The sequence below is a fragment of the Cannabis sativa genome, chromosome 4 (genome assembly GCF_029168945.1).
Source record: "Cannabis sativa cultivar Pink pepper isolate KNU-18-1 chromosome 4, ASM2916894v1, whole genome shotgun sequence".
NCBI lineage: Eukaryota > Viridiplantae > Streptophyta > Magnoliopsida > Rosales > Cannabaceae > Cannabis > Cannabis sativa.
Window position 1 is genome coordinate 79,666,925 of NC_083604.1, and position 23,405 is coordinate 79,690,329.

Here is a 23,405-nt window from a genome sequence, read left to right on the forward strand (position 1 = left end):
TTCTTTGGTTTCTTCTTCAGCGGAATCCTCCTCTCTCACCCTTTCTCATGGCTTCAATACCAATCCAAATCTTTCTCACTTTCTCTCTCTAAAACTTTCTCTACAATTTCTTCTCTCTTCAAACTTTTCTCTCTCAGAAAATTTCCTTTACTTCTTTACATTGCTCAATATTTTCATCTTCTGGATGTGGATTTATTCAATTTAAAATCATTGGTGAGTTTAGCTTCAATTCAAATCTTTTCAAGATTTTGTGTATATAATCTTGATTGTTCTAAGATTCTAGGTTACATTATTGCTTTCCTTTAGCTGTATTCTCTGTAATGCATTTCAAATTAACATATCTGTCTGTTTGGTTTCCCTGAAAAGAAAAGAAAAGAAAAAGAAGGAAAAAGATCTTCTTTTGGATTCTTTCTTTTTCCACTTCTCATATTGGTGCTTTACCAGCCATTTATGAAGTTGAAATGGGCGTGGTTTGAGTGAAGATATTTGTTGAGTATTAAGCAATAAGAATTGGAAACTGATTTTTTTTTTTTCTGTCTCTCTTTCGGATTATCGGTTAAAAGTCTTCTTTTTCTCTTAGCTTTAACTACCTGGTGTTGAATTCTCTCTTCTGGTTTAGTTCTTTTCTTAAAAGTTTATGACTTTTTATTAATAAACCAGGTGAACTCTTCTACTATTTCGATTATCTCTGTAACATTTTTTTTTTATATATAATTCTTTCAATTATGCCTAATATTGGTAGTAAATTCTTGGTTCTATGTGTTTATAACCCTATGATATTATGAAAGTAAGTATTGAGAAAAACTTGACTTAGTAGTTTATTTGAGAAGATTGATAAGAGAAAATGGAATAGAGTACTATTGTATTTGTCTCAGCCTTTTGTGGGTTTATTTTTGGTTAAATTGAGGTGAAACCCTTAATTTTCCATAGCTGATTTTTTCTTTTCTTGAATTACCTACTGCAGCTCAAGCCTCCCTATTTCTATGAGGGTTTTTTTCATGGAAGTATATGTGAAGAAAATGAAGCCAAAATTCATGCCCATGAAGTTTAATGCTTGATCACTGGAATTTCAAGTGGAGGGCTACAAAATGCTGATAAATCTCTCCCTGATATTCAATTGCTCCTACAACGAAGAAAAGTCCAATTTTTACGACATCAAATGCTCTGTGCTAGACTCTAGCTCTAAACCTTGTCTACAAGCTAATGGTCAATACTGTGTTGACAGCTTAGATACCTCTAACTGGAGATTGTTTAAATTCAACTGAAAGATTGTTGCTTATAATAAATTGAAATTTCAATAATGGAAAGGTAAGTCCCTGTCCCATGCCTAGTGCTAGTTTGTTGATTTTTTTTCTTTCTTTTTTTGGTCTTATTGTTTTGTTTCTTTGAATCCATTATATGTATTTATTTATATTTTCAGATATACAATTTTGGAAGAGCTTGGTGATGGCACTTGTGGCACTGTATATAAGGCCATTGATTCTAGGACACATGAGATTGTAAGCTGCATCATAATTTCCTTGTATTTATGAATTTAGATTCACTTATTTTTCCAAGTTATCATCATGTTCTTTCTTGATCATGAATATTATTTTTGATCCGGTTATTCCAGGTTGCTGTTAAGAAGATGAAGAGAAAGTTCTATTTTTGGGAAGAGTACTGGAGATTACGAGAAATAAAGGTATGTTCTGTGGAGAATTTCTGTTTCTTTGTTGCACGCTATATGTAATCCTCAAAGCATTGAAGTTTCATAAACTCATACTTCTACAGGTCCTCCGTAGACTGAGTCATCCCAATATCATAAAATTGAACGAGGTTGTCCGGGAAAACGATGAAGTGTTCCTAATTTTTGAGTACATGGTGAGGAAGCATTTTCTTTGAATTTATACCTTTGATTCATCTACTATTTATATGTTTACACATCCGTTTCGTGTCATTTTTTTTCACTTTTAATGGTGATTTTTCCTCTTATGTTTCCATATAATAAAGGACAAACAACTTTTTTCCCGTCTTGAAGGGAAATATGCAAATAAGAGTCCTGTTCTAGTTTAGTTCTACAAATTATAAAAAATTTGAAATTTATTATCTTTAAATCATGGTTTAGTATTAATAGAACTATTATTACTTTCTTGTACCAGACACATCCTCCACTTTTCACACAACAATATATAAGTAATCTCTTTCGTATAAATTGATAACTCTTTGAATATGAGCTATGGATAACAATTAATTGGACTTAATTATTTATTGCATTAACTGCTTGATTTTCCAGAATTTGAATCTCTACCAAATGATGAGAGATCGGCAAAGGCCTTTTTCTGAAGATGAGATCCGTAGCTTTATTGCTCAAGTGCTTCACGGACTTGATCACATACATAGAAATCGATATTTTCATAGAGATCTGAAACCTGGTAAAGCCTACCGTGTAATTGTCAATTAATCCATTCATCCATTAGATACCACCCTTTTTCTTGTGCTTTTGTGTGTGTGACACACTTTAAGAAGATACTAACTATTCTTTCTTGTGTTTGTGAAAAGAGAACTTGCTGGTGACAAATGATCTTATTAAAATTGCTGATTTTGGGCTGGCTAGAGAAGTGTCATCTATGCCCCCTTATACTGAATATGTTTCCACACGATGGTGAGTCATTTTTAACTGGCGCTACCTTCTTGTTTGTATGTGGGTGCTCAATCATATATGATTTCAAATGCGTATTTTTTAAAGAAAAGACATTTCTTTCACATTCAAGATCTTAATGTATGCATGCACCTTGGTTTCTACTGGGTCACTGTGCAGTGAGCTGATGATTTTTGACAAATTATATTCGGTTGTACTAGGTACCGTGCACCAGAAGTCTTGCTGCAGTCCAAGACATACACTCCTGCAGTTGGTAAGTGTTTTACTAACTTCAGTTTTCTTCTTTTATAACGGCAATTGTTTTGCCTTTTGTGAAAAAAACCCAAACCAAATTTTTTCCCAATAAAGGTATATTCTTTTAAGCTGTATGGGTTAGTTGAATTGCTCTGAGTTTTTTCTTTTTTCCTTTTAATGACATATTAAGTTAAAGGAAAGTTGTACGTACTTTTGGGCCTAAAACAAACATAAGGAAAATAACACAGCTTAAGAGCTATATACTTTTAATGTTTTACAATTGTTGGAGATTAAGCAGGGTTTAAATTATGTATGAGCCTAGTATTTCTTGCCTTGTGATTAACAAATGAAAATATATCCAGATATGTGGGCAGTTGGTGCAATCCTAGCTGAGCTATTCACCTTTTCTCCCATTTTCCCTGGTGAAAGGTGATATTATGATCCCAAGTTTGTAAAGAACTATTCATGTTCACTTGTAATGTTCCCAATTTTCACAATTTCTACCATGTTTGCTGATTGTACTCAATTGCTGTCTAGCATTTTATGATAGCTCTTCACACACAGTCTAATTTCAAATTATTAGTTAGTGTCATCTCATAGAACAAATTTCTACATGGCAGTGAAATAGATCAGTTGTTCAAGATATGTTGTGTTCTTGGTACACCAGACATTGCTTCTTTTCCTGAAGGGACAAATATATCTCGCTTATTTGGAATTGTTAACTATGAGAAGGTACACTATCGTAGTATTATTTGTGTTTGGTTTTCTTTATATGCTCCTAACCTTAATTTAATTGTTTTATGTTTTGCTTGGTTAGATTGCACCTGCAAACCTTTCTCATATGATTCCAAATGCAAGCCCGGAAGCCATTGATTTAATATTGGTGGGTTCTCATTATGCAATGCCTTTTGTTACTACGTATATCAACGTTTTTATATGTACCCTTTGTAACTTTGTTATATTTCTTGTTTTCCTTTGGATGATGGTCTGCAGCAACTATGCTCATGGGACCCATCAAGGAGGCCATCTGCAAATGAGTCATTACAGCATCCGTTTTTCAAAGTATATGTTTTTCCAACTCTTGCTACTCCTTATTAATTAATAAAATCAACATAATTTACATTTGTTTGCTTGATAGGTGACTTGGGTTCCTCGTTTACTACGTGATCCACTTGAGTTAAAGCTGAGTAACATGGGTAAGTTCTTTTGACACTTGATTCTAAGCCGACATATACGTAATTCGTCTTATTCATCTGGATGTATTGTATCTTTCTCCTCCCTTTGATCCACAGGGGCACAGCCAAATCTCGAGCTGAAATTATCGGACTTTGGTTCTGAACCCGAGGACTGCTTTCTTGGCTTGACGTTGGCTGTGAAACCCAGTGTTCCAAGCTTAGGTAAATAGAATTTTTCTTTGGTGTTTTGTTGGTTTAATGATATGGTAAATACTTATTTTATCAAACAAGGTGATTTGAACATAATTCTTTATTTTCTTCTTTTCTTTTTTCTCTCAGATTTGGTTCATGATGTATCACATGGTGACAAGGTTAGCTGGAGGCTTTATGCATTGTTGTTGTGACATTGACATTCATGTATGCATAGTTTTATAATATATTGTTATACACTCGTAACTCGTTAACTCTGATATGCAGAATGCACTATTTTGTTCTGATTTGGAAGATCGTAGGGAACAGTCAGGTAATCATTGGGTTTCTTTCTCTGTACCTTTCTTAAGAATACCTCTGCATTCATAAGCTCCAACTAACCTCTGCAATTGGAATGAAAATTATTTGTCTTACATTCATAGATATACTAATCTTAGAGGTGATAAAATAGTTCATTAAATTTTCACTAAAAGAAAGATTTCTATAATCGCGATTGATTTGTTTCTCTTAACTTTGTGTTCCAGTTTTTTGGTCACTGATTTCACCGGAGAGAAATGGGATTCGAGCCCCAGTAGAAACATCCTTTTCTCTATCTTTCAGGTAGGTAGTTTATCTAATGATTCAGCATTAGTTTTTCTTTCTACTAATCCATGTGATCGAAACAGAAGTGCTTTACAATCTTTCTCCTTCTCCATTTTAACAGTTCAATTCAACACCCCGCAATCATGGGCGCGCAGTCCGGTGGGTTCTCCATTCCAGCTTTGCAGCCTAACATCTTGGACGGTCCCTTTCTGGGCATGTCCACTGGCTTCCCTCGAAGGTCTTTGCCTTTGAGTGATTGATTGACTTAATCTTCTAATGTCTGTCAGATAACCGGGGCTGTTTTTGTTTTTGGTTCTTTTTTTTTTTCTCTTCTGTACAGCCTTAGGCTTTAGCTCAATTATCTCATGTATAAGGGGAATTTTAAGTTCTAATTGTGTTGGGGGAAAAAGCATATACCACAAATCTTTCTAAGTAATTGAAATTCACTTGATCCTTGAATTTCAAGGTACTATTATGCCTTTACAAGCTCTGTTTTTTCTCTGGTGCTCTCACTCCCCACCTTGGGGATGGTGAAGTGTAATATAGGTTTATTTTATGATTTTGTATGTACATTTGAAGTGGAATAAGGTCACCAATCTCATATGGCAAAGTGCAAGTTATATTTTTCTGGTCCATTATATCTTATATATGATAAGTAAAATATAAGAATGTATACTTATTCAGAAAAAAAATAAGGATTAACAAGGTTATAAAAAAATATTTAGAAAAATTTACATAATATACGAAAAATTACAAATATGTCAACACATGATTTTTCTTATTTTTATGCTTTAAATATTTTTATTTATAAAATTAGATTTTTAGTAAAAATAATAAATTATTTTTAATGTTATTTTATAGTTGTAACAAGTTATAATTTTAGTTATTTTTTTTTTTGTTGTTTTATAGTTGTTGTGAGGTTGATTTATTGTTTTTTTTTTAATTTTTGCTAAGAAAAATTGATTTTTGTAATTTTAAAATTTTATAAATATATTTTTGTAAATAAAAAGGTTAGGTTAAATAAAACATAGAAGTTAGTATTTTCAAAATAAAAAGTAACTTTGTATACTTGTATTTTTTTTTTTTTTGAAAAAGATATTTCTTTCTAGCCTTTTATTCTTGAAAAATGCTAAGAGCACCTAAGTTCTAACACACGCTTGTGAGGTGTAATGTTGCTATTGGTGCAATTCAATATTGGGTTCTATCTATTTTATTTTAATAAATATTATAGAAAATTGCTAACCAATTATAGGACAATACTTTATCATAGTGTTAAGCATCATGTGTGTCTCGTAGCAATGCTCTTTATTTTTTTATAGAATTTTAGTAGCACTCACATCAAATGCTTTAAAATAGAAATTTTTTTAAATATTTAAAGAACCAAGCTAAAAATACACTGCATAATCTTTTTTCATTTTAACTATCCATTTCATACTATATATATAGAATATTATTCATTACTCTAAACATAATTTATTAATTGTTTAGGGCTTGAATAATTTTTTTTTTATTAGTATATGTATATATATTAATATTATATATTTAAAATAAATAAAATATATTAAAATTTAAAAATAAGTGAGATTTTAATAATGTAATTTAAAGAAGTTAGTATTTTTAACTTTTATTAAGAAAGTATGTATATTTTTTAAAAAGTAATTTTTTTTAGTTAGGCTTTTAAAATAAGTGGGTCTTAGGTGCAGGCCTAACCTACCTATACTTAGAGCCGGCCATGGGACCTATTACAAAGTCTCACCACTATTGATGATAAAGTCTATTAGGCACTATATGTTGTCAACACTATAATAAACAGATTTTTATATTATTTATTAAATTAAATTACGTAAAATTCAATATTAATTTGTAATACTATACTTAATACCATAATAAGATGATAAAATAATGTAATGGGATCTAATAATTTATTTCTAATTATAGGATATGATAGTGTAATTTAGACACCACTACTTTAAACCATAATTGTTTTGAATAAATAATAATTTAAATTACATTACATTAGAAATTTGAAAATGCATGACTAGAATTGGGTAGTAAATATGTAGTAGGATCATATAATTCATTCATTTAATTAATTACTATTTAGCCATTATTGCTTTCAACTCAATCACCAAATCCAATATGAAGTTATCTTGAATTTTCTTGTCCAACAAAAAACTACGCCATTTTCCATGATTCAATCTCACAGTCTTACCAGGCTCCTCATCAAAATCCACCATTATCTTCTTCAAAGCTTCATAAATATCCTCTTTCCCAAAATACCCATCCTCATCTCTCCTATTAACTTCCACACCAGCTTTCAAATCCAACCCAATCAGCTTCGAGTTCATAAACTGGTCCCCTTTAAATGGCAGCAAAGTCAACTGACAATCGTTGACCAAAGCTTCAACAATGGAACTAAAACCAGAGTGACAGAGGTAACACCCAACGTTTTGGTGGGCAAGAATCTGCTGCTGCTGTACCCACCCAGAGTGCACTACACCTCTCTCCTTCACTCTTTCCTTAAACCCTTTAGGCAGAGCTCGTTCTAGCTCGGTTCCGGCGTCGAGATTCGCCGGGAAATTTAGAACCAAGATGAATGGTAATCCTGTTTGTTCCAATCCGAGTGTTAGCTCTCTGATTTGATTGTCGTCGAGAAATGTTTCGCTCCCAAATGAGCAAAAAACTACAGATTTTGGCGGGAAACGACTGAGCCAAGTTTCCCATTTTTCGTCGAGCTCGCCGGACGGTGGTGGCTCCGGGACTAGGGGACCAGTCATCATGATTGGTTTTTTGTATTGGGTTTTCATGAAATTTACATACGGACCTTCGATTTCTTTGCAGGTTTTGTATATGATAGCTGAGCAACCAGTTAAGCCGGAAACTACTCTGTCGAAAACTCTCCGGTCGCCGTCGAAGGTTCGAAACATGAACAAGTAATCTCTGGCTTCGAAGGTTTTGAGACGAATTTCAGAGCTTTGAGGAAAACCCAATGGAGGATTCTTCAGATCTTCGACGGTGATTTCTTCTCCTTCTACGCCGGAAAGTCTGGCCGGAACTGTAATGTAAGCACCGGAAATGGCACAGAAAACAGAGAAAAACAGAGTCTTGATACCCAATTCTGAAGCAAGAGAAGGAAGCCAGTACTGAGCAAAATCAAAGACAATGAAATGGGGTTTGAGATCAGTTAGAAGAGATTTGATCTGGGGTTGCATTAGATCAATAGCTTTGATGAGGTTTCCGGCTTCAGATGGGGGAAGATCGGAAGTTCCGGCAGTTGATTGAGTGAGGCCATGAATGGATGGGATTTGAAGAGGAATGATTTGGGTTTTGGGGGAGGGAATGAGTAAGGATTCGATTCGTGAAACAAAGCCAGGAATGGTGAAGAATGAGATTCGAACTCCATGAGAGGAGGAGAGCTTGTTAGAGAGTTGAACAAATGGACTTATATGACCAAATGCGAAGAATGGAAACATTACTAAGTGAAGTTCATCACTAAAATCTTTGGCCATCTTTGGAAATATAATGTCAAAATTGCCAAATTTAAGTAGAGAGTCTAGAAATATGTCTATCTATATATAAATTTACCAACACACTTAATATGATATGTATGGTAATGCACTTTTATTTTCATGATAGGGGAAGAGGGTTTGGTAGGTAGAGTTTCCAAATGAAGACCAAGGTGTTGCCATGTTGGAGGGGTCCAACCTCCATTCTTTATTTCTCATTCCCCCCCCCAAAAAAAAAATGTGGAGGTTTCTAACCCCCATTCCACCAAGTAACTAAAATAGGAGTATTGTTATTAGGCTAGCACCACTTAAAGCTAATGTCTTATAACTAATAAGCGATATTTCATAATAGTTTTCGTATGAGACTCGATATTTAATTGTACTAATAATAATTTAACATATTGAAAGGTGATAAACATTACTGATATCTTTTAGCAATTTTTTTTTAAATAAAATTATTTAGAATTCAATATTTAATTATATCAACAATAATACTTTTTAGCAATTTCTCTTTATAACACCTTTATCAACAACAATGTTTTTTTATTTCTCTTTTAGCAATTTCTCCTAAAATAACAATGTAAAATGCTGCTTCATTAAATAAGCTAATTATAGATCAAAAAATTTAGCTCATGAAGAGAAGCCTTATTTATTTAAGGCTTTTAAGCTATAAATATTATATTAATTTTTTAAAAAATATATGTGTGTGTGATATTATTATATTTATTTTTAAAATAAATAAAATATACTACAAAATATAATTTTTAAGTCATAGAAAAAATATAAAGAAGTTTATGTATGGTATAATGTAAATTTATGAAGTAAAATTAAAAAAATATAATTTTTTTTTTCTTATGAAAAATTCAATTTTATTAACCATTAATTTCTCTTACCAAACAAGATAACAAGTCAGTTAAAACACACTCTAAATTAAAACGACGAGATATAATATAGAAATTTTAATAAAATTATGCTCACTTGACCAAACAAAAAAATCATATAAAAAAAAATATAATTTTAATGTGGTAATTTTTAGTAAATAAGAAAGTACTAGTACTCTAGTAGCAGGGCCGTGGGAGCCATTAATTATGGGATAATTACCCTACAAATTAAAATTTCTAATTTTTTTTACTTTTATACTTTAGGACTCTAGTATGAAGCACTTTACACTGAATAAGATGTAAAGTAGTGTATGTGAGTGACCAAGACTTTGAATAAGATTGTTGGTTGAGGATATGAATGTGGCACTTATTTTGAGAAATTTGATTTTCTATACTTATTAAATTTAAAAATTTGTTTTTTAAACCAATACATTTTACACTATAAAAATAGATGCCAATTTTTTGAAAACCCCAAAAATACCCCCTTCATAACTCAAACCCTTTCTCTCTCCCTGAAACCGAATGAAAACAAAAATAAAATAAAATAAATAAAGCCCAGGTCCGATGGTCGGACCATGGGGTCCGACCAATCGGACCCATCGGACCCCATGGTCCGACCATCGGGCCACAATCTCTCTTCCTCTCTCTGAAAAATATTCAAAAAAAAAAAAGGGCCCTGGTCCGATGGGTCCGATTGGTCGGACCCCATGGTCCAACCATCGGACCAGGGCCCTTTTTTTTTCAATTGTTTTCAGAGAAGAAGAGAGAGAAGGGGGCTGGGGCGTGGGTGAGGGTCGTCGGGGTTGGGGTTTTCGTGGGTGAGGGTGGTGGCTGCCGTGGGTGAGGGTGGTGGCTGCCGTGGGTGGTGGGTTGGTGAGTTGAGAGAGTCGGCTGAGAGTGAGGGAGGAGAGAGAAAGGATTTGAGTTATGAGGGGGGTATTTTTAGGGTTTTCAAAAAATTGGCATATTTTTTATAGTGTAAAATGTATTGGTTAAAAAAAAAAAATTAAGATTAATAAGTATAGAAAATCAAATTTCCCCTTATTTTTTCCTATTCAACCTACAAACAAGAAGCTGTGTTATGCGCTCATGTCAAAGTGAAAAGGGTGGTTCAGGATATTTTTCTCACTCATTGTCAATCATTGGCTACTGCAATTAACACCAGAAGTATGGGTGACAATTTAAATCACGACAAATAAATTTTACATTAACACGATAAGAGATTTTGTAAGTTTAACACAATATGAAAACTATGTGAGTTTTGTTCGTATAAAACTAAAATAAATTTTAAAACTCCACATAGTACGATCATACTAAAAAATAACAATTTAGCTTACAGTACGTTAATAAGACACGATCGAACATAAAATTAAATTTTACGAATTTGGCATGAAATAAAATTTATGCGAGTCGTATTTGCGTTTTATAAATTTTTCGTGTTACGGGTTGTGTTTATGTCGACAATTTTTTTTTTAATAAATTTAAGATTTCAACATGCACGCCAGAAGTGTTCCTATTTGGACCCTTTCTTCTCTCTTATGTGTTAATTTTGTTGTTTCTTAAATTCTCTCTCATCTCTTAACGAGAATGTTCATAATTTTGTTTTTAGGTGGCATTAGTTCATAGTAATAGTAATAATGAATAAGTTTATTACATTCTTCATTTTTTTTTTTTGCAATTTTTATATTCCATTAGAATATAATGATTATTACATTGAATATTGTAATAATAATTACGTACTAAAATTTATATTACACTTGAACTCAAGAAAAAATAATATTTTAATAAAAATATAATAAAAAAAGTCAAAGGTCTATGTTATTTTTTTAAAATATTTTATAATTATAAAATAAAAGTAATAGATTATTTTCATCAATACCAATTTTATTTTGTCACGGACCAAGCTCTTCGGAGCTCAGTGATTATGGCCTCTCCGTTTGGTAATTGCATTGAGGAGTGCAAAGGTCTTCTTTCTAGTTTGAACAATGTTAATTTTCGTTTTATTAAACGATCTGCCAACCGTGTTGCTCATGCTCTTGCTCGAGAATCATAGTTATATGCTGATCGTAGTTATTTGAGTAGTTATATCCCGAGTAACATTTTTGATGTAATCGTGCACAGTGGCGGACCCAGAATTTAAAGTGAGGGGGGGCGTAAATAAATTTTAAAAAAAAAATATAAAGTGTAGTTAGTGAGGTTTGAACCTTCACCCTCTAACCTATTTACCAACTACCTTAACCATTACACCAAGGTTACTATTATGTCTATAAATATCATCTTTTAATACAAATATATGTTGTAACTAATTAAAATACATATACATTTTTATCTCGATTTTTTTTTTTCAGGGGGGCGACTGCCCCCCCTCGCTATAAGGTGGGTCCGCCCCTGATCGTGCATGAAATGGTTTAATAAAATTCATCTTTTATTCAAAAAAAAAAAATATTGTAATCAATAACAAGCCGTTTAATTTTCAAATTATTTGACAAGAAAACTTATTAGATAAAAAAAAGAGTGCTAATTATAATCAACTATTATAAAAACTTAGTCAACTTCTACGCTCAAAATCACACAGGATAGAATATATTTTCAATTTTTTTTCTATTCGTTTAGTATTTGTTATAGTTGTAATACCATCTTTGTAAATTTTTTAAAATTTTTGAAGAAATTATAATATTGAAAACATAACTTCTATATTCCAATCTACCAAGTTAGAAAAACTTCAAACTTAAATAAAAAAAAGACATGTATATTTTAAATATTGACTAAGATATTGTGCTCTAAAAATAATTCAAAAGGATAGATTTGGCAGTAATTATAGGTGGGAGGTAAACAAGCTTGTACAATTGATTTCGAAAATTACATGTTGTCCAGGTATCATCATCGGTTGTTCTCTCTTTCTCAGCAGTAGAGGAGTGATCACCCCTAAAGGCAAGTTAAAGAAAACCCTAAACCCTGTTACTGTACTACCACAATTTGATTTTTTGTTTTGTTTTGTTTTGTTCAAGCTGTCACCTTTTTCATTTATTTATGTACTTTTTTGGAGTTCCAGTTTGATATAGTGAGGGGTTTGTGAAATTTTAACATGGGTTTTGTTTTGAATGAGTTAGGGGTATTTTGATCATGAAGGTTGGGACAAGTGAATCGGATGAAGAGCATGAAGAAGGAGATAACGTGTTTTATGAGTTTGATGACAAATTCTGTTATGATGAAGATTTATCTTTTTTGGATTTTCATGCCAATCGTATGATGAGAGAAAATATTGGTAATGAAATATCAAAGAGCTATGAAGAATTGGGGAATCGTACTAAGGGATTGAAAAAATCAAAGAAAAAAATCTTGAGGTATTAATGATCTTTTTAATAATTGTTTCTAATTTAAGCACTTAATTTTTTTGATGATATTTTTAATTAAACTTAACAGTTATATGCCTGGATCATGGATTGAAAAGGTTGATAGCATGAAATTAAGTGACTATGATGTGCCTCAAACTACATCTCTCATATTAGTTGGTCCTAAAAGGTCTGGAAAAAGTTGTCTTATCAATAGAATTTCAAGGGTTTTTGAGGTTGACAAGTTTGCACCAGAAAGAGCCCAAGTATCATGTATGTATGAATGTTATAATCATTAGCTTCATTTAATGATACATTTTCTGTTTTTATTATGACCCCATTACTTTACTTTTTGAAATTTTGGGATTACCAGATAATGATTCTGTTGAAGAACCAAATGTTGGAGATGGAACTCTCTTCCTTCATAAGTATATGATTCCAAGAGGTTCATCATCATTTTGTTTATATGACACTCGTAGTTTATCTAATGATTCACATGAAAACTTTAAAATGTTAGAGCATTGGATGACTAAGGGTGTTTGTCATGGGGAGCTTGTTATAAGGTCAATTTTTAGTCCATATAGTTCTTATTTTCTTTTTCATCTTCGAGTTTTGGATTTTCGATTTTGAAAGTTTCTTAACAGGGACTCAGATAGTCTAAGTTTGAGGACTAGAATGAAGTTTAAAGCTTACAAGAAAGGCTGCATGTCCAATGAGAGGAACAAGGTCAATTTTGTTGTATTTGTTGTTAATGGATATTCGGTTTTGAAATCAATACATGCCAAAGATGAAGATAAACAATACGTCGAGCAGATCGCATCTGCATTCAATTGTCCATTTGTGTCATTCCGAGGTATTAAGATTGAGTTTTACTCTTATTATGGTTGTTATTACACCACAAAGGACTTTCATGTATTCCCTTTCATTAGAGATTTATCTGGTTTGGCTTGTGGGCAATTATTTAATACTAATCTGATTGGATTCTATTCCTCCAATGCCTGAATCAAATTGATGTTTCAATTTCCATTCTTTCTTACAGATGACAAACCACTTGTTGTTGTTACTCATGGTGAGCTGCTTGAAACCTTTGACCGTGTTTATGTCCGGTTGTATTTGGGAAAGCTACTGAGTATTTCACCCACAAAACAGATATTTGATATCCCAGGTGAGGTGTTCCTCTATTTATTGATCATCATGCCCTGCTGTTCATTATGGTTTTTGTTAACTATATTGAAATTCTATTATAGATTTGTAAGTTGTAGCCGATCACCATGTGTCAACACAGGTACACCTGATCCAGAAACTGATGTGGTGATACTTGACATGTTACACGCTGCGCTTGAGCGTGCTGACAAAAACCTTCCTCCAAAGCCGTTTATGAACAAGTTATTTCTTTTGCTGCACAAAATGCCGTTGCAGTGTCATATGGTATGAATGAAACTATTTTGTGAGAAGCTAACTCTCAATTTTGTGGAATCCAAGTAGAATTTGATGGAATTATGATGGAATTATACGAAACTCACCCCGGCTTGTTGACTATTATGCCAAATTATGTGCAGGTTCTTCCTCTATTTCAATCATCAAATTTCTGGTTGCTAATGGTACTTGGAATTGCTATCCTTTTGGCAATGGTGCTTCGTGGGTATATTTATCAGCAAGTTTCGCCGAAACAGGATGTGCAATGGCATAAGATTCGACACTTGTGGCTAGGCTAAGTCTTCCTTTTGAAAGAATAGATAGATACATACACATATATATGTAAATAAATATAGTTATTTCCACTTCATTACATAACCTGGATGTATGCATCCATTTTAGTCGTTCAAACTTCAAACTTTGAGAATGGTTTTTTATTTTATTACATATATCTCTTAGCTTCCATGGACTACATTTCATACAACTTGGATTACAGATCAAGACTCAAGAGGTTCTCAAGCTAAAGAAAAACAAATCCAATAAAGAATAATTGAAACATGTAACACAGCTGCTGATATATTAATCCATCAAGAACAAGAGTCAACTGTCATAATTCGATAGGAAAAAGCTATGCTTTAACTACCATGTCAGTCAACCGTTACAATTTTTGTTTAGGAAGAAGAAAAATCTATTTATCCAAAAAAAAATATATTATTACACTATAAATTGGTGTGAAATTGTATTTGTTTGACAAAGTATTCTTCGAAGCAAGGCAAAAATTTAGCAATAGCAGCAAAAATATAGATTTCAGGAATGAAGGAGAACTAAAATATCAGATCTTCAGCATTCCGATGGGAGAACCGACTGGTCTCCATCTAATCTTTAGAAAGGTCTGTGTGAAGACCAAGAATCGTATAGAAAGTAGATTGCTAAGAGCAAAGGAGAGTCATTATCCTTGATGAACGGTAGCTTTAGGTATGCCCTGCAAGAACAGAGCCCTTGCAGCAGAGTCGGTGGAGTATTGACCCAGCACAGCGATTGTAGCTGTACTACTTCCAAACTTCTCAATCCCTCTTGATATCATACAAGTGTGGTTAGCCTCCACAACGACAATCACATCGCCTCCTAAAAACGAGGACACTGTCTCTGCTATCTGTCGAGTGAGCCTTTCTTGTACTTGCAGCTTGAAACCGTAAAAATGAACTACTGACTGTAAAAGGGATTTCCCGACGGGATTGAGACCTTCAGAACACATGTATCCGATATGCACAACACCATGAAAGGGAAGCAAGTGATGCTCGCATTGAGACCAAAATGGCAAGTTCAGTTCAGACTGCATTTGTTTCTCCTCCTTGCAGCCGACTTTTCCATTAGGATTTGGACAATCTGTCTTACCGAAAACCAAGCTATTTAGCTTCATCTCCAACTTAGTGTTCTGAAAGTTCATTAACCATTTCACAAAACGAGCAGGAGTTCCTAAAAGTTCCTTCCTTGAAGGATCTTCACCTAATGACCTAAGAATCGAGGCTACAGCAGTGACCATTGCCTGATTGACTGGCTCTAACTTGGAAGTAGCAGACTGAGACGGGCACCAAGATTCAACACTAGAGCGCCTCATGGATGTTTCATCAACACTTATTCCTCTGAATTTCAGAAGGCTGAAAAAATCACCCCAAGCTTCTGCACTTTCGTCTTCAAAAACTCCTGACCCTGAGCGGACTGGCAACTCCACCCACCCTTTGTGATTTGAGTCGAGAAAGACAGATTCTAGATTCGGGAAATGAATGTGTAAACACTGGAGCATAACAGCCACACCTGCTGGCTTGATGCTACGATGCAGAGCCAAACAGACTTCATTTGCTAGACGCTTTGGATCTTGAAGACGTTTTGCAAAAACATCAGCAACCCTAGAAAGCTTGCTTAACCCAACAACTCGTCTACCAGATGGGACATAACCCACATGACACTTGACCTGGAAAGGAAGCAAGCATGATTCACAATACGAAAACAGATCAAGATCTCGAACAACCACAAGCCCACCAACACCTCCAGCTTGCCCAACAGCATTGTCCACACCAACTTCAGGAAATAAAGCACCTTGCACTATATCTTTAGTCTTAAGTCTGTAACCTGAACAAGGAAAAATTATATGATTATTTCGTACTTAATTATTAGTTTGGTTAGACACAAGAATCTACCAAAACCATTCATAGATTCACTTACACACAAGCTCACTCACCCAACCACTCAATCATAGCTTCCTAGTAGTGGACTTTAATGATTTATCATCAGCTTTTAATGAATCCACTTACTGATTTGAGGCACAACTAACCAAAATTATTACCTACCTACACAATCCCATTTGGATACTGATCTGGGCATGCCTAATTCAATTCATTGACAGCAAAAAGACAAAAGAACTTTGTAATAAGAATCTCAACATAGTTGTCAAACAATAATAAAGTATTACCAAGTTATCAAATTTATTGATAATGAACAAGTACACAAAGCTGAAACATCAGCTTATAATACTGAGCAAGTTTTAATTGAAGTAAACTAAAATGAAAAAGAAACATATAAAGGAATTTGTCAGCAAAAATCACTATCAGAATCAGCATATATATTAGAGAAGAAGATCTAGTATTAACAAGCAAAATACCTTTAGTTCCCTCTCGAAGAGCCTTGGCGACCCGAAGTGGAGTCTTTCTGAGACCTTCTCTGTTAACATCTTCGTTAAGACCTTGAAGCAGAACTTTGACGGCATCTTCGATAGCCATAGTCTCTGGTTCTCCTTCAAAACCCATCTCATGGCAACTTAATGGAACTCCTTTCTCAAGCTCCTCATGGAAATGTCCCTCATCCAAAGCACCCATTTGAAAGAACAACGAATTAAACCCAGGAATGAATTGAATCCCACTCGAAGAGCAAGAGCTTGGTTAGAACCCAGAAGAGAACAGATCGAATAACAAAATCAAATCTCTGAGAAGAAAAAAATAAACACCAGGGTAGTAATGAAGACAGAGCATAAGAGAAGTAAGAACCGGAAGTATCAAAGATTGACCCAAAAGAAAAAAAGAAAACTTTATCAAACTAAATTGAAACCCAGCCAAAATAATTAGGAAAATGATATTAAAAATCAATAATTTGAATGGTCAGAAAATGGAGGCAAAAAGGGTAAGAAAAGAGAGGCTAAAGACGATGCGAGAAATTGAACCAAGGGTTCCAAGGCAAGAGCTGATAGATACATTTATATATATAGGATTATGGGATCTGTCATCGGAAACCAGGACCCACCACCACAAAAGCCAGTACCAGAGTCGGCGGCTTCTCTTTTCTGCTATTTTCCTTATCTCCAATCCAACTCGCTCTGTTCTCTGCTATATATATATATAAATATATATAAATAAAAATATTAATGCATTGAAGAGATCAAGGCAGTGATGTAGGGTGGGGATGGAGACCTGGGCTGGGATTGAATTGAGATACCAACCAGCCAATCGGGGTATGGCCCTGTTCCACTACTCTTGCACCGTTAAACGTGTTGGGTTGGATTCAGCTTTTTTTTTTTATTAAAATATAGAATTTTTTGAAAGTAAATATTGAATTTTTATTAATTTCTTAAATCAGCCTCACGATAAGATTACTCAGAAGTAGTCTCTTTTTATACACTATTTTTTATTTTATTATTTAAATTTATAATTTCCGGTAATTTTTATATAAGTTGCTATATAAATTTTGGTTAAATTTTAAATTGTTCTGTCAATTGCTATGTAAATTACTAAATTTTTGTAAAAATAATAATAATAAAAAAATTCATTAAAGATGTAAAAATGAAAAAATTTCTATAAATTTTTAAAGTATAAATAAAACTCGGCATAGTTGAATTGAGCACTATTATTATACACCTTAAAGTACCTAAAAGGTTAAAACCATATCGAGATACGTTGTAAGCATTTAGTAATTTTTATATTATTTATTAAATTAAAATGTATAAAATTTAATATTAAATTACATTAATAATAATATATCATTACTTATAATTCTTAATAAGATATCCTCTAACATTTATCGAGTTAGATTGTCCTTGAGACGAGAGGAAATTAGACTCTAAATTCTTTTTATATTGTCCTCTTTTATTTTTACTCTATTTTTTAAAGTCTATCATTTTTATTTTTATTTTTAAACATTTTACCAATTTTACCTCTATCACTTTAATATACTTTTTATGTGACTCTTTTACGTCAAAGTATTTTGAGTACTAGATATATTTTTATTAAATATAAATAAAAAAATAAATTTAATTAATTGAAAAATAAAAAAAATATTTTTCAATTTACACGAGAGGACGGTGAATAGTATAGTCCCACCAACCCAATTAAACCCACCAAATATCCTGGATCTACTTAACTCAAATATTTTTCTTAAATTTTATGCTTGGGTTGGTAGTGTATACCTTTTCATTTTTTTTGAGATTTTATAAAAGTGAATAGTAATGACTCTCATATTAATATATTGTATCCTAAAATATTATGGGGGTCGATGCACCATATATATACATATATATATTTTTTTAATTTTCAACATTCAAATAGTTAGTTTTTGATTGTATTATAATTTATTTATAATTGTATAATAGTTGTAATATTGTTATTTTTTTTTTTATTATTTTATAGTTTATTTATAGTTATCGTGAGATTAATTTTTATGTTATTTTCTTATTTATTGTTGAGTAAAGTATATTTTTATAATTTTAAAACTTTATGAGCGTATTTTTGTGTAAATAAAAAATTTTAGTCCGTACAATTATAAATAAAATATAAAAAAAAATGTAATTTTAAAATTTTTTCTTTTTAATGTTTGGTCCATAGTTGTTCACTCTATATTAGGTATTAAGTAATTTTAGTGAGCTCAATGGTACTCAATTGCTTTAGGAATGTTGGAATTTTTGAATATTGTGCATCATGGTTGCTCAATACATACTCAATAACCCATATGTATTCTAAAATAAATAAAATAATAAATCACCTTAGTTGATTTTTATTTTCAAACTTTTTTACATTTTTTAATTCATTGTGGTCCTATATCGAACTTTATCGAACAAAATCATTAAAGATAATAATGACATTATTGAAGTACATGACTAAAATTATAATATAAATATATACCTACCACCTGACTGTGAACAAACCCCATTATAATTGTTAAAATTAGGGAAAGTTACAAAGATAATGTTTTTTTACCAAATATTTTCAAAAATACTGGGACACGACAAACTTTACATTTTTACTGTCCAAGCCCATTTTTATTTCTTTTATACTGTCCAGGCCCAATATATTTACTTTTATACTGTAAACAGTAACAAAACACAAACAGCACCTCTCCTTCGTGGTTGGGGACGAACAAATCAACACCAGAATTATAAAAACACCAGGAAAAAACCATAAAATCTGGCAAAGAGAAAAAATTACTAAATCAACAACAAATTACTGTTTTGTAGTGTTATTTTACTGTTGTTTTAATATGAAAAAAATACCACGTAAATGAAATATTATGAAAAATGACAGGACATGGAATCTATACTAGTTTTCATAAAGAGCAATGGACAATGGGAAAAAGAATATAATTATTTCAAGAGAATGTGACAATGCTCGAAAACAACACAACAACACTTGAAAATAACACACCAACAACAGACTCATACACATTGGAACACCAATTAGAAGTAGGAGGAGAGTCAAAAACAAGAGAATTTGAAAACGACAAATTCAACATAGTTGACTATGCGAAGCTGGTTGCTAAAAAAATGGTAGAAAAACTTGAAAACAATAGTAAAAAACTAGATCCAAAAATCGACATCAACAACGCAAAGTTAATAACAGACAAACACCAACCAGAAGTTGAAAAAGGTCAGGCATACAAAGACAAGGAAACACTGAAGAAAGTTTACAGCTTCTACGCAATCAAAAACAACTTCCAATACAGTTTTTGAAAACATATTTAATTGGGATTCAGTAAGAAATTTTTTAATATCTTCAATAACAGAGTAATAACCAGAGTTTATAACTCTGAAATGGTAGTATTCCGATCGGGTGTACTTAGATTTTCAATCCTATAAAAAACATAAAAAAACACTACTAAAACAACACAAAAAAAAAAGTAAAGAACATAAAAACAAGGATTAAAAAACTCTGGAATGGTAGTATTCCGATCGGGTGTACTTGGATTCCCAATCCTATAAAAAACATAAGAAAACACTACTAAAACAAAACTAAAACAACACAAAAAAAAAAAAAAATAAAGAATATAAAAAACAATAACAAAATATGTCATAAGAGCCTTCAAAAGATACAATACCACCACTCACAAAACTAGAGCTAACTATAACCCAAAAAAAAAAAAACATAATTAGTAAAAACAACAAAAACCCAATAAAATTTATGTCGTTTTAGAAAAATTAAATAAAGAAAAAAAGAGATTTTTTTTACTTAGAAAGTTTGAGTTGTTTGGTATTCTTCTTCTTCCTCTGTATTGTTCTTCTTGAAGATATTCTTACTAAGATATGATCTCTTCACCAAGAGAGCCTCCACACTCCTTCATCACCGTTTCAAGTTTTTTCTCTCAGCACACCCGCAAAAAATTTCTCTCTATATATATTTTTATTTTCTCTCTCAAAACTCAAGTGAAAAAATGAATGAAAGGAATGAGTTTTGTAAGTTTTTGAAATATTGAAGAATGGAGAGAAGGGTTTTATGTAAAGTTCTTGGTTGATGGTCTTTATCTTGACACCAATCTCAAAAATTTTTCAATAAACATCAACCCACAAAAAGAGATAGAGAGAGAAACAAAATACATTTATAAGCTTGGGAATGGGAATCACGTGGGTGATGAGTGAGTTGTCTTCAATTTCAAATTTTAGTAATAATAAAACTGTCAAATCATTCCTTTTTAAAGCACTATTTTTTTAAAAATTGAAGAGGTTAAACCTCATAAAGATACCTATAAGCCACATAATATATAAAAACCTATAATTAATGTCCATATTTTTGAATCAAGGCAGTATATTGCCAAATTCAAAAAAAAAAAAAAAAAAAAACAGTAAAAATGTTATATTGAGCGTGTCACAGTATAATTGTAAGATTATTGGAAAAGTTAGTAAATGATGTAAATTTCCCTAAAATTATTATTTTTTGGTGTGATATTATTATTGGTATAATTAAATATCAAATTTAATCGTGTTATAACTCTCTTATAATGATATGCAAACTTTATAAAAATTATAATTTAGAAGAATACATAAATTAATCGTAGATTTTTTGTTTAATTGATGAAAAAAATTAAACAATTAAAAATATATTTATTCTCTTATAAAAAAACAAATTCCTATAAATTGGTAGAATAATATAACAATTTAATTAGAATGACACAAATGTAATTTAGTTATAATGTTAAGATAAGTAAGCATTACTTAAAAATAATACGTACTTGTCATTAACAAGGTGTGATTAGCACTCATCTTTTCTGTTGTTATTTTCACATGTTTAAAGTATTATTTTTTAAAAACTTTATTATTATAATATACATAAGATAATAATATTTATATATATTTATGTAGTGCAGAAAGAATCAGGAGTGTTTGGCAATGAAAGTAATAATATAGGAATGAAAGAGGAGGTGATCACATACATTCTTGAATGAGATGGAGAAAGTGTTTAATGAAAAATTGAAGCACACTTTCAACATTGTCAAACAGGAGTAGTACAACTACAAAGCTACGTACAACTACTCTATAATGATTTCATTACATAATATTCTTTTTGTTGTTTTGTTTTTTGCCTTTATTTGTTTTATGGTTAAATAACTTAAATGGTTATGTCTATGGTTATTAAATTAATCAGTTTATTTTTTTTATATTATGTGATTTTTTTTTCATTCTAATTGGTTGCAACGTACAGAGTCAAATTTCCCTTATATATATGGATGAAGTTTTATTTTTATTTTTTTAAACCGGTATACTCTCTTCAATATTTTTGAACTTATGTTTAGAATATTTTACTTTGTATAGAATGCGATCTTTAAATGGGATATTACTAAGGTAGTATTTTTTTTTTGTAAAAAAATTATATTTTTACGTTTAAATATTTTTTTTTACATATTTACGGTTTTCCATAAAAATAACACGAAAATAATAAGAAAACTACATAAATATAACATGAAAATAACATTTAAATAACATCAAAATAACAACAAAAAATAACATACAGATAACAAAAAATCGACAACAAATTAACATGAGTACAACATAAAAAGACCGTATGCATATTTTTGTCAATAAAATCTAAAAATTTGTAAAAATATTTAAAATTCCGTAAAATCGTATTTTTATAATTTTTTATTATTTGTATGTATTTATAAAATAATCCCTATTTCAATTAGACTCAAATAAGTATTATATATTATTTTGCAAAATACATTATTTCAATTATATTTCTAAAATTAATAAAACAGAACCATTACCTACCATTTGTAAATTACACTACTCAAAATGTTATTTACTTTTTTTTTAGTGATCCAATGCAATGTTTTAAATTGATTTATTAGATATTGCAAGGTTTTTTTTTTTTTTTTTTTTTTTTTTTTTTTTTTTAAAGAGACCCCTTTCAGCACAATTTATATAAATATATATATAAATATAAACTCAAATATGATCAATAGTATAAGTGCTCTTTTCAATTATATGAGTTCTAAATTTAAATTTTTAATTACATATAACTATATGAAGCAGACCCGTTTTAAGTTAATTGAAGACCTTAAGCCAAAAAATTTAATTGAACTTTTTTATATAAAATTTTTTATGTTTTTTTTTATATGTATTGGTAAATTTTTTAAATATATTTAGTATTTTAAAAATATAATTAAGTCTTTTTTCTTATTAAAATATTAAATGTAGTATCTCAAAAAATAAATTATCAAACAATAAATTAAGTATTTTTTTTTTTAAAAAAAAAAGTTATATTTTTAAATAATAATAAATTACAAAATGGTATTTTTAAAAAATTACTTTGGGATCTTTTTGTTAAAGAGTTTTTTCGGATAGGTTGAGATATTACACATTAATTAAATATAACTGTAAAATAATTTTAATTGATAAATATTTTCTTTTATAATTAAAGTATCAAATATAACCTCAGATAATTTATCAAAATTAAAGTCTCTAATACACATAATAGGAATATAATCTATAAAATTGGGTATAAATTAAAAAATAATAAAAGAGATAAAAATTAAAATAGAAAATGCAAAATAGGTATAAAACGTAATTTTTTTTTTGGGCCTGATGGGAAGTCTTAGGCGTGGATCCCTACTGACCCACTGTTGAACCGACCCTGCTATAATGGGCCCAGGAATGACGCTGGCCCCTAAAAAAAATATAT

The 23,405-nt window shown here is 31.0% G+C and overlaps 4 protein-coding genes across 4 annotated transcripts; 2 read left to right on the forward strand and 2 right to left on the reverse strand.

The window, feature by feature from the left end:
* LOC115714086 (serine/threonine-protein kinase MHK) lies at positions 1-5,472 on the forward strand. Its single transcript, XM_030642620.2, has 18 exons — positions 1-213; positions 965-1,308; positions 1,421-1,499; positions 1,613-1,681; positions 1,771-1,860; positions 2,273-2,411; positions 2,539-2,641; positions 2,839-2,891; positions 3,235-3,301; positions 3,493-3,604; positions 3,690-3,755; positions 3,866-3,934; positions 4,011-4,068; positions 4,165-4,269; positions 4,387-4,418; positions 4,525-4,570; positions 4,782-4,857; positions 4,961-5,472. Exons 2-18 carry the CDS (start codon positions 1,301-1,303, stop codon positions 5,097-5,099), a joined length of 1,311 nt encoding a protein of 436 aa, XP_030498480.1. The 5' UTR covers positions 1-213; positions 965-1,300; the 3' UTR covers positions 5,100-5,472.
* Positions 5,473-6,807: 1,335 nt separating this feature from the next.
* Positions 6,808-8,528, reverse strand: LOC115714100 (anthocyanidin-3-O-glucoside rhamnosyltransferase). The gene has a single exon (XM_030642639.2). It carries the CDS (start codon positions 8,346-8,348, stop codon positions 6,936-6,938), a length of 1,413 nt encoding a protein of 470 aa, XP_030498499.2. The 5' UTR covers positions 8,349-8,528; the 3' UTR covers positions 6,808-6,935.
* Positions 8,529-11,935: 3,407 nt separating this feature from the next.
* LOC115712610 (uncharacterized) lies at positions 11,936-14,439 on the forward strand. The gene is made up of 8 exons (XM_061114919.1): positions 11,936-12,157; positions 12,337-12,570; positions 12,650-12,831; positions 12,932-13,121; positions 13,203-13,411; positions 13,598-13,723; positions 13,844-13,986; positions 14,118-14,439. Exons 2-8 carry the CDS (start codon positions 12,350-12,352, stop codon positions 14,271-14,273), a joined length of 1,227 nt encoding a protein of 408 aa, XP_060970902.1. The 5' UTR covers positions 11,936-12,157; positions 12,337-12,349; the 3' UTR covers positions 14,274-14,439.
* Positions 14,440-14,524: 85 nt separating this feature from the next.
* Positions 14,525-17,523, reverse strand: LOC115712609 (GTP cyclohydrolase 1). Its single transcript, XM_030640915.2, has 2 exons — positions 16,634-17,523; positions 14,525-16,104 (listed from the first exon to the last, which is right to left on the reverse strand). Exons 1-2 carry the CDS (start codon positions 16,845-16,847, stop codon positions 14,924-14,926), a joined length of 1,395 nt encoding a protein of 464 aa, XP_030496775.2. The 5' UTR covers positions 16,848-17,523; the 3' UTR covers positions 14,525-14,923.
* Positions 17,524-23,405: the final 5,882 nt, after the last annotated feature.